The sequence below is a fragment of the Populus trichocarpa genome, chromosome 1, assembly GCF_000002775.5.
Source record: "Populus trichocarpa isolate Nisqually-1 chromosome 1, P.trichocarpa_v4.1, whole genome shotgun sequence".
Lineage (NCBI taxonomy): Eukaryota > Viridiplantae > Streptophyta > Magnoliopsida > Malpighiales > Salicaceae > Populus > Populus trichocarpa.
The window spans coordinates 33,260,915-33,274,960 of record NC_037285.2 but is presented as its reverse complement, the minus strand read 5'-3'; the positions used below and the strand labels follow the sequence as shown (position 1 = coordinate 33,274,960).

Below are 14,046 nucleotides of genomic sequence, written 5' to 3'. Positions count from 1 at the left end.
GCATATATCCCAGGATTTTTTTTTCCTTCTTTTTTTTTTGGCTTTTATATTTTTTTCCAATTTGATCCTTTATAATTTGTCTTTTTTTTTTCTTTTGAGTTTTTGGATTGCTTTTTTCCCAATCTGATAATTCATAATGAGATTTTTATTGATTTTTCTTGCTTAATTTTCTTTAATTTTTTGTTGATTTTTTATTGGGCAATATAGTTTGTTTTTGTTTAATATTTGTAGGTTTATTGCGATCTCAAACAAACAACCTTATATTTAATTAGTTCTCAATTTTACGATCGTTTATTTTTTTACCATATAATTAAATAAAAAAAATTTAAAAAATTATTGAACTTGATTAAATACATGACACTAGTTATGAGTTTGATTAGTTAACTTCGATTGGTTAGGAATCGAGCTTTATAATTTGTCTCGATTGCATAAATACTTCTTAATTTATTTAATTAAATATATACATAAAATTTTCAATTTAGAATTGAGATTTTTTATATAAAAAAAACAAGTAACAAATATTGAGATATTCATTTTTCATGTTGAAAAAAAAAAAAAAATCGACCCACGTATCAACCCTGGGCAATATAATATATAGCTAGTTTGAGCTTAGTTTAAGTAGCAACCAATCTCAAACTTTTTGCAAGTCAAGTTATGCCTCACTCAGAACTTTCACGGAGTCACTTTGCTGTCCAAAATGACCTTCTATCAACTCTCATTCACTTGTGTGTGTTAAGGTTGATGTCATCTTTTGAAGCCATCGAACTTCATCACACTGAACTAATTAAATTTTAAAGTCATGTATGTAAGTTACAAACATTAAAAAAAAAAAAAAAGTGATTACATTAAACTTGACGAGGCCAGAAAAATCCTTAGTAGAAAGATTAGAGGAACCTTTCATGGACTAATAAAACTAAATTTTGAGAATTTGGTGGCCGACACACTAGTAAAAAAAACACTCAAAAGCTTAAATCAATATAGTATATGTTCAGGTGATGGGAGAATAAATATTTTATGGGTTTAAATATTTCTTAAATCTTGTATTAGATGTGTATTTTTTTAGATTTATATTGCCTAGAGAAATAAAATCTAGAGAAATGAGTTATAATAAACCTTTTAATTAGAGAGATGAAGTTCTATTTATATAAACTTTATCAAAATAAATATTTTAAGAAATACCTAAGATATTTTATATAAATATTTAATATAAATATCTTATAAATATCTAGAATATAAATTTACGAAGGTGTATACATTATATAAAAATATTTGTATAGTTTTTTTCATGTATCTTTATAAAACAAACTAATCATATCAGAAGGATTCATTACAATTGTCACTTTTGATCCACATAAACTTGGCCTGTGTAATAATTTATTGTACGGGGCAGGGATAATTCTAGCTCACAAGTAATTAGCATATCAATTCAATAAGATCATCTAGTTTCCCATGCTTCAAAATTTATAGAAATTACAGCATTATAATATCTACTGGGTACGGTAGCCATTCAATCTTATTGAATATCAACATTCAATTTCTCTACAACCTCAAATGAAGCATTGTCACTGTCATTGTTGAAGCAAAGGACAATGAAGCATTGTTACGGTCAGAGTAAGAACTTCTCTCTAATGACTTTTGCAGAGAATGTTTATTAAAGCTCCACTCACCATTAATGTGGTCCAAAGGATTGCAGGTCACAACCAACTCTGGCCAAAGCATCAATGGCGATGCTTTGCCCAAAAACACAGGTTTTCCTCTGCGTCGACAAGGCATGTCTACGACGCTCAAAGTAAATATTCTTCAAAAATGCACTGATCTGAACATATTAGCCTCTCAGCTCTTCCTCAATCGGGAGATTTTATAGAGCTATGGAGATTTATTGCCTATACTGCAGGTAGCCAAATATATACATATTTCTTCTGTGAACTCCATCCTCATTTGATACCACTACTATAGAACTTTATTCAAGTGAAATGAAACTGCTGCAAGGCTGCAGATTTTAGTGGGAAAATCTAAGGAAGATGTATATCATTAATTTTCTATTGCCTTTACGAACCGCCCTTTCACTCGCTTTCTCGTATCAGCTCTAGCCTTCCTTGATTCATAACGGATACGTTTATCATATCTGTTCATGGTTTAACACACCATTCAGTGACACAAATTGGAATGAGCTAAAGAGAGACAAGATACAAACAGACGAGTAAAAGGTATTAGCGTCATGCCTTCGATTTTTCTTCTTTTCCCTGTACCGCAACATGGCGTTGCCTCTGTTCTGTGCAAAAAGTCCCGCATCACCCTTTTGTCTCACCTCATTTAGAGTTTCAAACCAAGTGAGAGAAGGCTGCTCCATGACCTGGATATGTGCGTTAGGCTCACCTGGCATGGATCCTGGAGACAGTCCTAGCAGTGGTGTATTGTTGCAATTTTCTGTTGGTGGTTTGTACCTTGACAATTGCTGGTTGGAGCAACTCTGTAATTGACAACAATCTCATTGACACTTGTTATTCATGTTTCAATACAATCAGGAACAGATAAGCTGTGCAAGCAACATCAGGATTCAGGTTTAACTATCTCAACGCTGAAATTACAATAGAAAATGGCTAGAACCACAAATATAAGATATTACATTCTGCATATGTAGGCCAAAGCTAGTGCATCGGATCAAATCAAATAGAAACGTTTCTAGTCAATTATCAAAAGCACTGGGATATCTTATGTTCCCGTTTATTCTGAATGATTCTCTATCCCTAGCCTGTTCTCATAAGAACTAGAAATCTATTTCATCGATGCAAATATTCGAGTTTGTTAATTTGATTTCAAGAGAAGAAAAAATATGACTTGAGTGCTACCATCATGAAAAAAATTTCTTTCTGACTCCAAAAGGGTAAAAAATAATTCCATTAAACATCCCTCTAATGATTTCCCACATGCCTGCCTCTCCCTAAAAGGCCAAGTATCAGGACAAAGGATATTTGCGTTGGTGATGGCAAGCCAAAATGATTTCGATTTGCTGGTCACTAGTCCCACAATCTAATAGTAGTTGAATTCATTCATACAGAAATACGATATGTAATTTCTGACTTTATCTTCAGTGGAGTGACTTACATTTTTTGACAAGTTATCCTCACACGTTGAAGAGCAGCAGCTCGTCACATGACCATCATCCAATACTTTCTGTGTAGCGAAGGCACCATCTTCAGTGAAGTCGACATAGTTCTTGACCATGAAACCAGGATCCTTTACATCATATCCTTCTTCTTGTGGACCAGGTATTGTACAATCTAATGATGTTCCAAGTTGGAAATCCCATGCCTGAAAGAGCAGAAATGAAGGTGAACCACATAGCTCAGCTAGCCCTTTCTAATTGAAGCACATCATGCATGCTTCATGTAACTGGGAACAAGGCAGATCAGCTATTACTGAAGACAGAAAGCTGGCCAAGAATTTCTAAAGGAAAATGTCAGTCAATAGAACCCAAAAGGACTCAGCAACAATCTTTCCCAAACTTAGAATGAACTACTTAAAGATCATATAGCACGGGCATACTAAGCTAATGAAATTAGGGATCAAAGAGTGCATCTCAGACTGGTGCCACCTCTCACTGCTTTGAATTAACTAGCTAATTAGTAGAGAATTTACTGGTGGTTTCAAAAAGTAATTAACATCAGCCAAAGGACTAAACATTTGCCTCGGACCTAGCTCTCAATAGAATTACAAGATAGTTCAATTACACAAACATCATATTACCACAAAGCAATCTCAATTCTAAAGGTTGGCCCCAAACCTGAGCTCCTTGATGGGTATAATTGCAATCCCACATGAAACCTAGATCAGATACACAGTCATTCTCACTTGCATCTACATGATTTGGCAACATAAGCAAAGAGGTAAATGGCGTTTGCTGGTGCAACAATTCTTCGTCCCCATTCTCCAATTCAAGACTCTCCAAATTCCACTGCACTGCACATCTACTCGGTGGTGTGTCAGGCCCCAATTCAGCTCCATCTCCATTCACTCTCACCATTCCCCTCTTTCCCATCTCTACTAACTGCTTATACACTTCTTGCCTACTCTTCCCAGAACTTGACAAAACAGAGAAATCATCACTTGAAACCGCAAAATCTTGAAAATTAACCGCTTCTTGCTCAAACGAACACGACCCAGGATCAGAATCCACAAAAAAATCAGATTTGAAATCAAACCCAAACAAAGAAGCAAGCTCAACAACTGGAGGGCAACCCATGAACCCTTCAACTGGATTTCTATTATGAAGGGAAGATACAGAAAAACTGCTGTTATGGGAATCCCAATCACAATCTTGACAAAGAAAAAGATTATCATTTGAGCAATGAATTGAAGCAGGTTCAGCTCTGCAATTGTCACAGATCTGTGACCTTACATGCTTGAGAGACAGAGTATTTGAAGAGTGAATTTGCTGGTCACATGGCAAACAAAGCTTAGCAGAATCAGCTCTACAATACAAGATTGCTGCTTTTGAGTTGCAAAATTCACACGGTAGAAACAAGAAACAGTCTTTCTTTTGTTTAGAATTTAAACACTTCTCCATTATCATAAAAAAAAAAAAAAAAAAAAAAGAGGTAAAAATATCTCGCTCAAAACACTGTAGAATTGGATGAAAAAAGAAACCCAAGAAAGATACTATGTTTTTAGTATTAAAATCGTGAAACTGTGAAGAAAAAATGATTGGAACTGGTTTCGGTGGGTTAAGTGAAGAAGAGGGAGAGATATTTGATTAGCTTTAAGCCTTGAAGCTTAGATGGAGTAATATAGGTGTGTCATGAAGTGATGGATGTATTGACGCACATGATAAGCATGAAAGATATGCAGACGTCAAGTCTACAACATAAGTGAGGGTCCACATGTTGATTCACTCTTTTGCCGGGAAAGTGAATCTGCGTCTTTTAGTGCTTTTTACTTGTACTTTTCTGTTTTGAGCTTTGACCACGATTTGTATTTGAACATGTTTTTGTTTTGTTTAATATCCCAAACCTATTTTCCAATGGTGGGTCACTAGTTATTTTTTAAAATTCTTGGATTAAAATTTTAGGGTTATTACTTAGTAGAATTTATCAAATGTTTTAATTTATATCTGAAAAATTTAGTTAAAAAGAGAAAATATTACAAGAAACGCTAAATCAAATGTTTTAATTTATATCTGAAAAATTTAGTTAAAAAAGAAAACATTACAAGAAACGCTAAAAAACTATATACTTGATGTCTTGATCCGTGCTTCGCCGCGGGACATATATTCTTTTCAAATAAAAAAATTGCATGCACAAGTTTTTTAACATGTTTTTGTAGTTAAATTTCTTTATACATACATGTAATTAAATAAATTAAGAACTATTTATGTTAATAGATAAAAAAAACCATAAACGATAACTAAAAAAATAAAAAATTGAGAGACAAATTACATCAAGATATTTAATCTCAATACACAAGAATTTACTCAGTTGTGCCTGCTAAATTTTTTATTAAAATAATTTTTTATTCAAGCAAATAATAATAGAAATAGAGACACCAATTAAATTGATTGAATAAAATAAAATAAAATAAAAAAACAATATGCAAGGTTGCACATATTAGAAATATTACCTGAAAATAATGTTTTTTATTTTAAAAAATAAAGTTCATCTATAAAGAAGATAAAAAGTGTAGATGAATCAGAAAAACTCTTCGAAAATTTAAATAAATAACAAAAAAAAATTATTGTCATTTAAAAAAGGCTATCTAAATAAAATAAAAGAGAGAAATGATATTAATCTAAATAAAAAAAGCATTTAGAGAAAAAACCATATAAAAAAAGCATTAATTTTAAAAAAATAATTAGAAACAAAAATAATTTAGGAAAAAAACAAGAAAAAATCAAAGGCCAAGAGTTGTTGAGTCTGGCAAGTCAGGTCAGTCTACTTGACCCATTTCATCAAGACATGCACAATTGGGCCCTTTTTTTGCAACTTGGGGTCCGCATGAAATTTTTTTGAAATAAAAAAATTTGACGATGTGTTGCCTACTGTGGCAGTTGACGCGTCGTCTAATTTGCCTAGATTATGGCTACTATAGTAGCTGAAAAATCAGGGTTTAATTTTGTTTTATCTAAAAACCTATTTTTCAACCAATTTTGACCTAAAACACCTTAAAAACCATGATAAGCCTATCCATGCCCTAAAAAAACCAAAAAGTCATTCCAAAAATCGAAATAAACCTGCAATGAAAAAAAAACTGAGCTCGGATCTATTTTCATGAACTTTAAAGGAAAACAAACATCTAATATGAACTCTCCTCATCAAATGGAACCATTTGACACAAACATTGACCATTTTGGTGGCTTAAATCGATGTCAACGATATTCTTCTCTCTTTATTGCCAGAATCCAGTGACATTTCTCTCTCTTCTCTCAACTATGGATTAAAAAACAACAAAAATAAACTTTTGTACCAAAATTGAATTTGAAAAAGATTGAGGCACCGAAATCATATAATTTGCATTATTTTTAAAGTTACAAGACAAAAGTATATCTTACCCAAAACTCATGGCATGCCACCCATATTTGATGTATTTTTAATTTCGGTCTCTATTCTTACAATTCCATCATTGCCTAAGAAATCCAAATCAATTGGCCTTCAATTAGGATCAAATCATCCAAAATAAAACTTTAAGGACTAAAATAATTTTTTAAAAATAAATAGAGTCATCCATAGTGTTTTGTGAGAGGATGAACAATGTCGGTTGCACAGTATTCACCCCACGTGTTTTAGTTTTTAAGTTAATGATATAAGTGGAATTAGACCACCAAAGATTATTAATAAAAGATTGTTATCATAGACTATCAAATCTAAAACTTTCTTTAAAATCACTTGAAATTAAAGAAATATCATCTTGATACTCATTAAACTCTTTGAAGCTAGTGAACTTAATTATCACTCTAATAAAATGAACTTTTAGCCATAAAAATAGGTATTGAGAAGTTTAAAATATATTTTTTTTCCTAAAATATTTTTAGTTAGAAGTAATAATAAACAAGTTAAAGCCTTTATATATAATAACCCGAGTCAACATTAGCGAACAAAAGATTGATTGGATGGTAGGTATGGTTTGCTAATTTTTAATTTGATATAAAATATATTGTATGTAAAGATAATTTTTTAGTGTGTATATATATATATATATGAAGATGATTATGAGATTTTTATGAATAATAATAGAGATAGTTCTCTTGAATATTATGAAGATGAGCCTAAAAATGAGCCCAATTATGAGATTATATTAGCTTATGAGTTTGGAGATCCAATATAAATACCTTGAGAGAAAGTTTCATTTTTCTAGTTACAGGTGAAACTAAAAAAAAACTAAACCACTATAGAAAAATAGTTCCTTCCAAACAAGAAAAGTTGAAAGAAAACGATAAACTATCTCAAAAGATATATATAAAAAATAAAGGTATTAACATTGAAAGATACACAAAACAATTATAAAAACTAATTTTTAAAAGACAACAAATTAGTATATGAATGTATGACCATTTATGGATGGCTCAAAACTCTAGACCATGCTACAACAAGTACAACATATATCCTAGAGCTAATCCTAACATAGTCTTTGGTCTTTATGAGTAATGATTACTTTTTTTTTTATATCCCAATCTTAAAATACCAAAGAATAATGAAATAAATGATGCAATTTGGGTGGTTATCGATCGGCTTACCAAGTCTATTTTGTTTATACCAATGAAGATGATAGATTTAGTGGATAAATTGTCCAAATTATATATTTATGATGTAATTAGATTATATGGAGTCCCCTGGTGTCAATTATTTTAGATCAGGATCTCTCATTTACTTTCTATTTATAGCCAGGTATATAGAATGTTTTTTAGATGAAATTGAATTTGAGTATCACTTTTCGCCCTCAGACTGATAGACAATCAAAAAGGACTATTCAAATATTATAGGACCTTCTAAGACTATGTGTTTTAGATTATGGAGGGAGCTGAGAGAATCATTTGTTATTGGTAGAATTTGTGTATAACAACAGTTATTAGGCTATCATATATATAACCCTGTTTGAGGCATTATATAGGAAGAAATATCATACTCTTTTATGTTGGGATGAAGTTGGAAAAATAAAACTACTAGGATAAGAGTTAGTGCAAATGACTATAATTAAGGCTCAAAAAATTAAGGCCAAAACGAAAAAGGCTAAGATAGACAGAAAAATTATATCGATAATCAAATAAGACTATTAGAATTTGAGGTAAGAGATCAGGTGTTGTTGAAGGTCACTCCCTAAAAAAATGTAATTTGATTTGGAAAAAAAAGGAAACTAGCACCAAGAAATATCAGTCCCTTTAAAGTTTGAGAGAGGATCAGACTAATGGCCTACCAATTAGCATTGTTAGCACACTTATCAAAGATAAACAATGTGTTCCATATGTCTCAAGTATTTCTCAAAGTGCCATTAGAAATTTAAGAATACTTAACATTTAAGGTTAAGTTGGTAAGGGTTACTAATAGAGCAGAAAAGAAATTGCAACAAAAAGGCGGTGCTTCTAGTAACAGTGATGTGGATGAACTCTCAAGTAAAAAATAAAACTTGGAAAAGGGAGTAAAAATGAAAAATAAGTATCTGAAACTTTTTTTTAAAGAAGGTAATTCCTAATTTCATAGATAAAATCCTAAATATGGGAGAATTGTAAACCCCATGATAAATCACTTAAATTTAAACTAGATAATATATATGATTGGTGGTGAAAATTCTTGGTAAGTTAGTGTAACCCTAAACAAATTAAAGTATAAATTTGTGTATGAAAATATTGATGATCGAAATAAACTTGCACTTAATAACATGACTTTTAACCAAAAACTAATAATTTAGAGAAATTTTATTATGACTAATGGCGAAATGTTTATGTATGAAACCTGAACAAAATCATAAAAAAAATGAATATGAAAAAAAATACATGTGATTAGAGTTTTGACAAGAATACCATGTAGGGTATAAAAAAGGACTGGCATTATTGTAGACTTGAAATAATCTTCATCCTCTCTCAATAAAACCTATTGCCAAGTAAAGTGGAAAAAACTTAAAATTTATGATCTTGTTCTTCTTTTCTTCAAGTTTACTTGGGTTATTGGTTATGGAGAGTGATTAAGTGATTTTCGTCTATAATATCAAACCAAATTAGGAGAAATTAGAGAGAGAAAGGAGGTGGAAGTTTAGAAAACTTGAGATAGAAAGTGTGGAAAAGTGAAAATGGAAGGGGATTCATTAAAGTTTTTGTAAGAAACACGTTCTATTTGATTGCTTTGGTTGTGGTAAGGGTTCTAACAAATTAGTTTCATGTATTATCGATTTTTATTTTTGGATTGAAATTTCTCTGATTTTTGAAATTAAGATTCATAATGTTTTTTTGTGATTGAATGTTTAATTGGATTGTTCATTATTGTTGTTGGGTTAAGAGAATGCATAGAAATTGTTTAAATTTGATCAATTATGTGAAGAATTGAAAAAACCCTGAATCGTGAATTTTAGGGTTTATGTGATTTGTTTTGAAAAAAAATGAGTGTATGTTAATTGTTGATAAATTGAATGAGCACTATATGATTAAGCATTAAATTAGTGAAAGGAAAAGCCAATCATACAAAAAAATCAAAGGTTTAGTGGCTAACCATAATTAGGGAAATTAGGAATGTAATTATATTATGTTGGTTTTGGTATTATGAGAATATAGTGTTACGTGTTGGATATGAAATTTGTGGTAGGAAAATGCAATAAAATGTGTAGACGTGTAATTAGTAGAAAAGAATAAGAAAATAAAAGAATATAAATGTGAATATTGGATTATAAAAAAGATAACATGAAAGTAAGTTAACATATTTTTGGGAAGTTCAACGATATGAAATGTAAGATTTATGGGTGGTGTATAAAATAGGTTAATATATATTAATATGGAATATGTAGGGAATTATATGTGTTTGGATGCAAATTTGATATGGTAGTACGTAATGACATTTTGAAAATAAAAATTGGTTATATGGGTTGTGAGGGTTCTATATTTAATTGTAAATGGGTAATATGAAAAGAAATTGGATTGGCATGGGTTGGTATGAAAAATATGAACTTGTATGTGTTTTAGTGTAATTGGATAAATTAAAAATATTATAGATCGCATGTTCGGAAGTAATGAAATATAACGAAATATATATTGTATGTATGGAAGTAAAAGGGAGGTGCAAAGATATAAATGACTGTATTTGGAAATTAAATAGTAGCATGGTAATGGATGATGATGTGTTTGTGTTTTATGATTTAAAAAATTAAAATAATTTTAGGTACTGATATAGATGGCTCATTGAAGTTAGGAGAGACATCTGATGTTGGACCGTTAACAAAAGGCGCCTCCTTGACAGGAGGACCAGGTAGGCGCCCAACACTTTGCCTTTTTAATTTTAGTAATGACATTTCAATAATTATGTTTATTTGAGAAATGAGTTGTTGAAAGGAAACATAGTAAAAATAATTGTTGCAAAGAATTAAGCCGCTCGTATGAATAAGGACTATTGATTTGAAAAAAAAAATGGTTTATGCCAGCCGCACAAGTAGGGTTTGATAACTTATGAAAAATAGTTTAGCCAGCTGGACAAGTGGGGGCTTTTGATTTAAAATTATTTAGTCAATCGCATGAATAAGGTTTGTTGATTTAAAGGAATTATGTTGGTTGTATGAGTAAGGGTTGTTAAATTAGAAAAAAAAAAAATAGATTGTTGGATGAGCATGAGCTATTGTCTTGTGAAGTAAAATGAATCACATGAGCGAAGTCTGTATTGAAAAGGTTAAAACTAATTATAAGAGCGATGGTTTTAGGTGAAAAAGTTACCTTGATATAACTAATTATGTAAAGGTTGTAAGTGGCTCTAATGGAACTAGTTGTGTGATGTGGGTGGATCGAAATGACTGTGTTGTATTTGAAAAATAAATTATTCTATGTAAAGACAATTATTGTATTTGGGTGTGCATTTTAAGTAGTAATATGTTGTCTAAGTGTTAAATATACTTTTTTGTAATTAGTTTCTGTTTGTTTTATGTGTATGTATTATAGGTTTATTCTATTTGTCATTGTAGCAGCAGCATCGTAGCTAGGTCTTGATAGTCTATATTAGGTAGAAGTTTTTGAATTCCATGGCATGATATGTAACTAGCTAATGCACATGTCTAGTCTAAATATTTTGCAATTGTAATTGGTAAAATGTTCAATTGTTAAGTAATGTAACTTTTGTTGTCTATCTGTGTTATATTATTTTATAGGCCCCATGAAACAATGCTATATATATATATATATATATATATATATATATATATATATGATGCAATTAAGGGTGACGATGATGATAGTGGATTGTAATTTTAAAGGGTATACAAATATGGCTACCTATGATTGTGGATTGAGTGAAATGTTATGTATTGAGTTGTTAATATTGTTATAGGTATTTTAATGCATGATAAATTTAGGTAGAGTTGCCTATAGAGGAAACTCTAACGAAATTTTATTGAAATTAGAAAATTTCCTACTTAAATGAAAATAAAAGGAAAAGAAACACTTCATAAAATGGATATTATGCAATGTAACATTTGTATCATATGTGACAGCGAAAACATATTAAAATGAGTAAAGACCCTGGTAAAAAACAATTACCTTATTTACACGTGATTAATAATGAAAAAGGAATAAATATGCATTAAGTTTATGGTTTGTTATAAGTTGTAACGTAAAAATAAACATTCATACAAACATAAAGCTTCATCTGACATAAACTATAAAAGTAAGGTACCGCCAACTCTTTGAGTATTTTTGGACTCTAGCATAGTAATAAAAAATGTGGAAAATAACACATTGCAAACAATATTTAGGGAAGTAACACAATTTAGATAGAGGAGAGAGAGAAAAACAATGAAAGAAAAAAAATAAAAAGACTTTAAAGGTATATTGAAGCTTCGATGTTGACACCACTTGTACCATAAAAAAGATTTCAATGAGACAAATCTAAAAATACCAGGGAAGGTGATCAACGATGATTAGAGTGGGTGACACGAGCCACCTAAAAACAAGCGAGCATTGTCACCTTTGGGCGGCTCGTGTGGCCCAGTCCGTTTATAGTTGAATTTATCTTGTCGAGATATTTTTGGCAGTATTAGTGGTGTCGTCATTGGAATTTTGGTGTGTCTACGAGGTTTTTTTTTTTTTTTTTATCTCTTTTCTCCTTTCTCTTTCTCTTTAGCCATTTTATAATTTAATAGAGTTGTTAGTGACAGTAGAGACTTACGAGTTGCAAATGTTATTCATAACTCTCTAAATTGTGTTATTTCCTAAATATTTTTTGGAATGTGTTATTTTTTAATTTATTTTTAATATGCTAAATTAAAAAAAAAAACTCCATCTCTTTATCTTAGAAGATGACCATTTATGTGACATGTTATACCTACTACAAGATAAAAATAAAGGAAATCTTTAAAATAGAATAAAAGTAAATATATCTTCAAGATAAAAAGATAACAAAGGTGGTATGACTCCACAACAAATAAGACATAAAACCCTGAGTGATCATAAGCAATAACTAGATGTGGGACTATGCTATGGCACATGTCAATGTTTTTTTCTCTAATAAAAAGCGATGTTCGCAAACATGTTTTAAAGAACAAAAAAAAATCAATAACTCGAGTTATAGTACTGATTGGGTCTAATAAATTGGTTTTATTTTAATTAAGCTATAAAAAAAATAGGTAATGATGGTAAACAAAACAATATAATTTTTTTAAAATGATAACGATAACATGGTAAAATATCTCTTGAAGTGCAAAATTGAATAAAAATGGATAAAAAGCTTGGGTCAACTTGAGGTAGTGTGGTAGACATGTAATATAGGTAATAAATGGTAAGCTAACCCAAGTTAACCCACAATTCAGGTGATGAGAACATGATAACTTGATAAAAAAAATCAAAGAAAACCACAAAGCTATTTGTTTTATAAAAAAATTTATTGTCGAGCAATGAAATCTTAAAAGAAAATAAGTCAAAATAAAAAAAGAAGATGTTGACCCGTGTTAACTCTTCAAACTAATGATCCAAGTCATTATAACGGGAGCACCATACATGAAAAAATCACAAAACTCAATCCCTTATAAATCAAACATTAAATGATAAAATTAAAAAAAATCTATTATACAAAAGGATTAAAAAAATAGCAATTAGAAGAATAAGTTGAAATGAAAAATAAATTAGATGGCAACTACAAATTTTTGATTGAATGGTGAAACTGTAAATGAAAACAACTTTAACAAAAGGACAAGAAATTAAAAATAATAAGGACCAAATTAAAAAAAAAATACCATAAATTTGGATTGGGGGATGAAAATAAAAATAAATGAAGATTACACATGAAAAAAAATAAAAAAAATAAAAAATAAAAAGAATGAAGACTAAAAGTGGAAAAAACAAGACATGACAAATTGGGATTTAATGATGAAATTAAAAACAAATCAAAACTTTACTAAAAGTCCAAGAACAAAAATAAAAAAATGGATCAAATCTAAAGAAAAAATAAATTGAGAGGCTGGTTTGAAAATTCAGAGGGTCGGACAAGAAAACCAATGAGAAGAGAGAAAAGTAGGGGGGAAAAGGGTTGCCAGTACAAAACCGGATGTTCGTTGATGATGCATGATGTTCAGGGTCAGAGAGGCCACCAAGATGAATCCAAAACCACTCTGGAAGCCGTTGTTTAGTCGTAGGACGATGTCAAACACACCACCTAAAGATGATGATGAACATGCACGAGCTGACACATGCAAGGCGCATGTCATCTATTTTTTTAATTATTTATTTTACATTAAAGTTAAAACATTTTTGACTTCGAGGGTAGTCTAATAAATTCGTTATGCATTTAAAATTAAAAAGACAAAAATACCACTAACTATCAAGTTTAATGTTTTTGCTCTAAGGGTATTTTTTCTTTTAACTATTCAAAATCAACG

The 14,046-nt window shown here is 30.4% G+C and overlaps 1 protein-coding gene across 1 annotated transcript; it reads right to left on the bottom strand.

Moving 5' to 3' along the window:
* Window positions 1–1,357: 1,357 nt before the first annotated feature.
* Window positions 1,358–4,775, bottom strand: LOC7461630 (zinc finger protein CONSTANS-LIKE 13). The gene is made up of 4 exons (XM_024607020.2): window positions 3,785–4,775; window positions 3,106–3,312; window positions 2,223–2,470; window positions 1,358–2,125 (listed from the first exon to the last, which is right to left on the bottom strand). The coding sequence occupies exons 1-4, from the start codon at window positions 4,571–4,573 to the stop codon at window positions 2,032–2,034; spliced, it is 1,338 nt and encodes a 445-aa protein (XP_024462788.2). The 5' UTR covers window positions 4,574–4,775; the 3' UTR covers window positions 1,358–2,031.
* Between the last annotated feature and the right edge of the window lie 9,271 nt (window positions 4,776–14,046).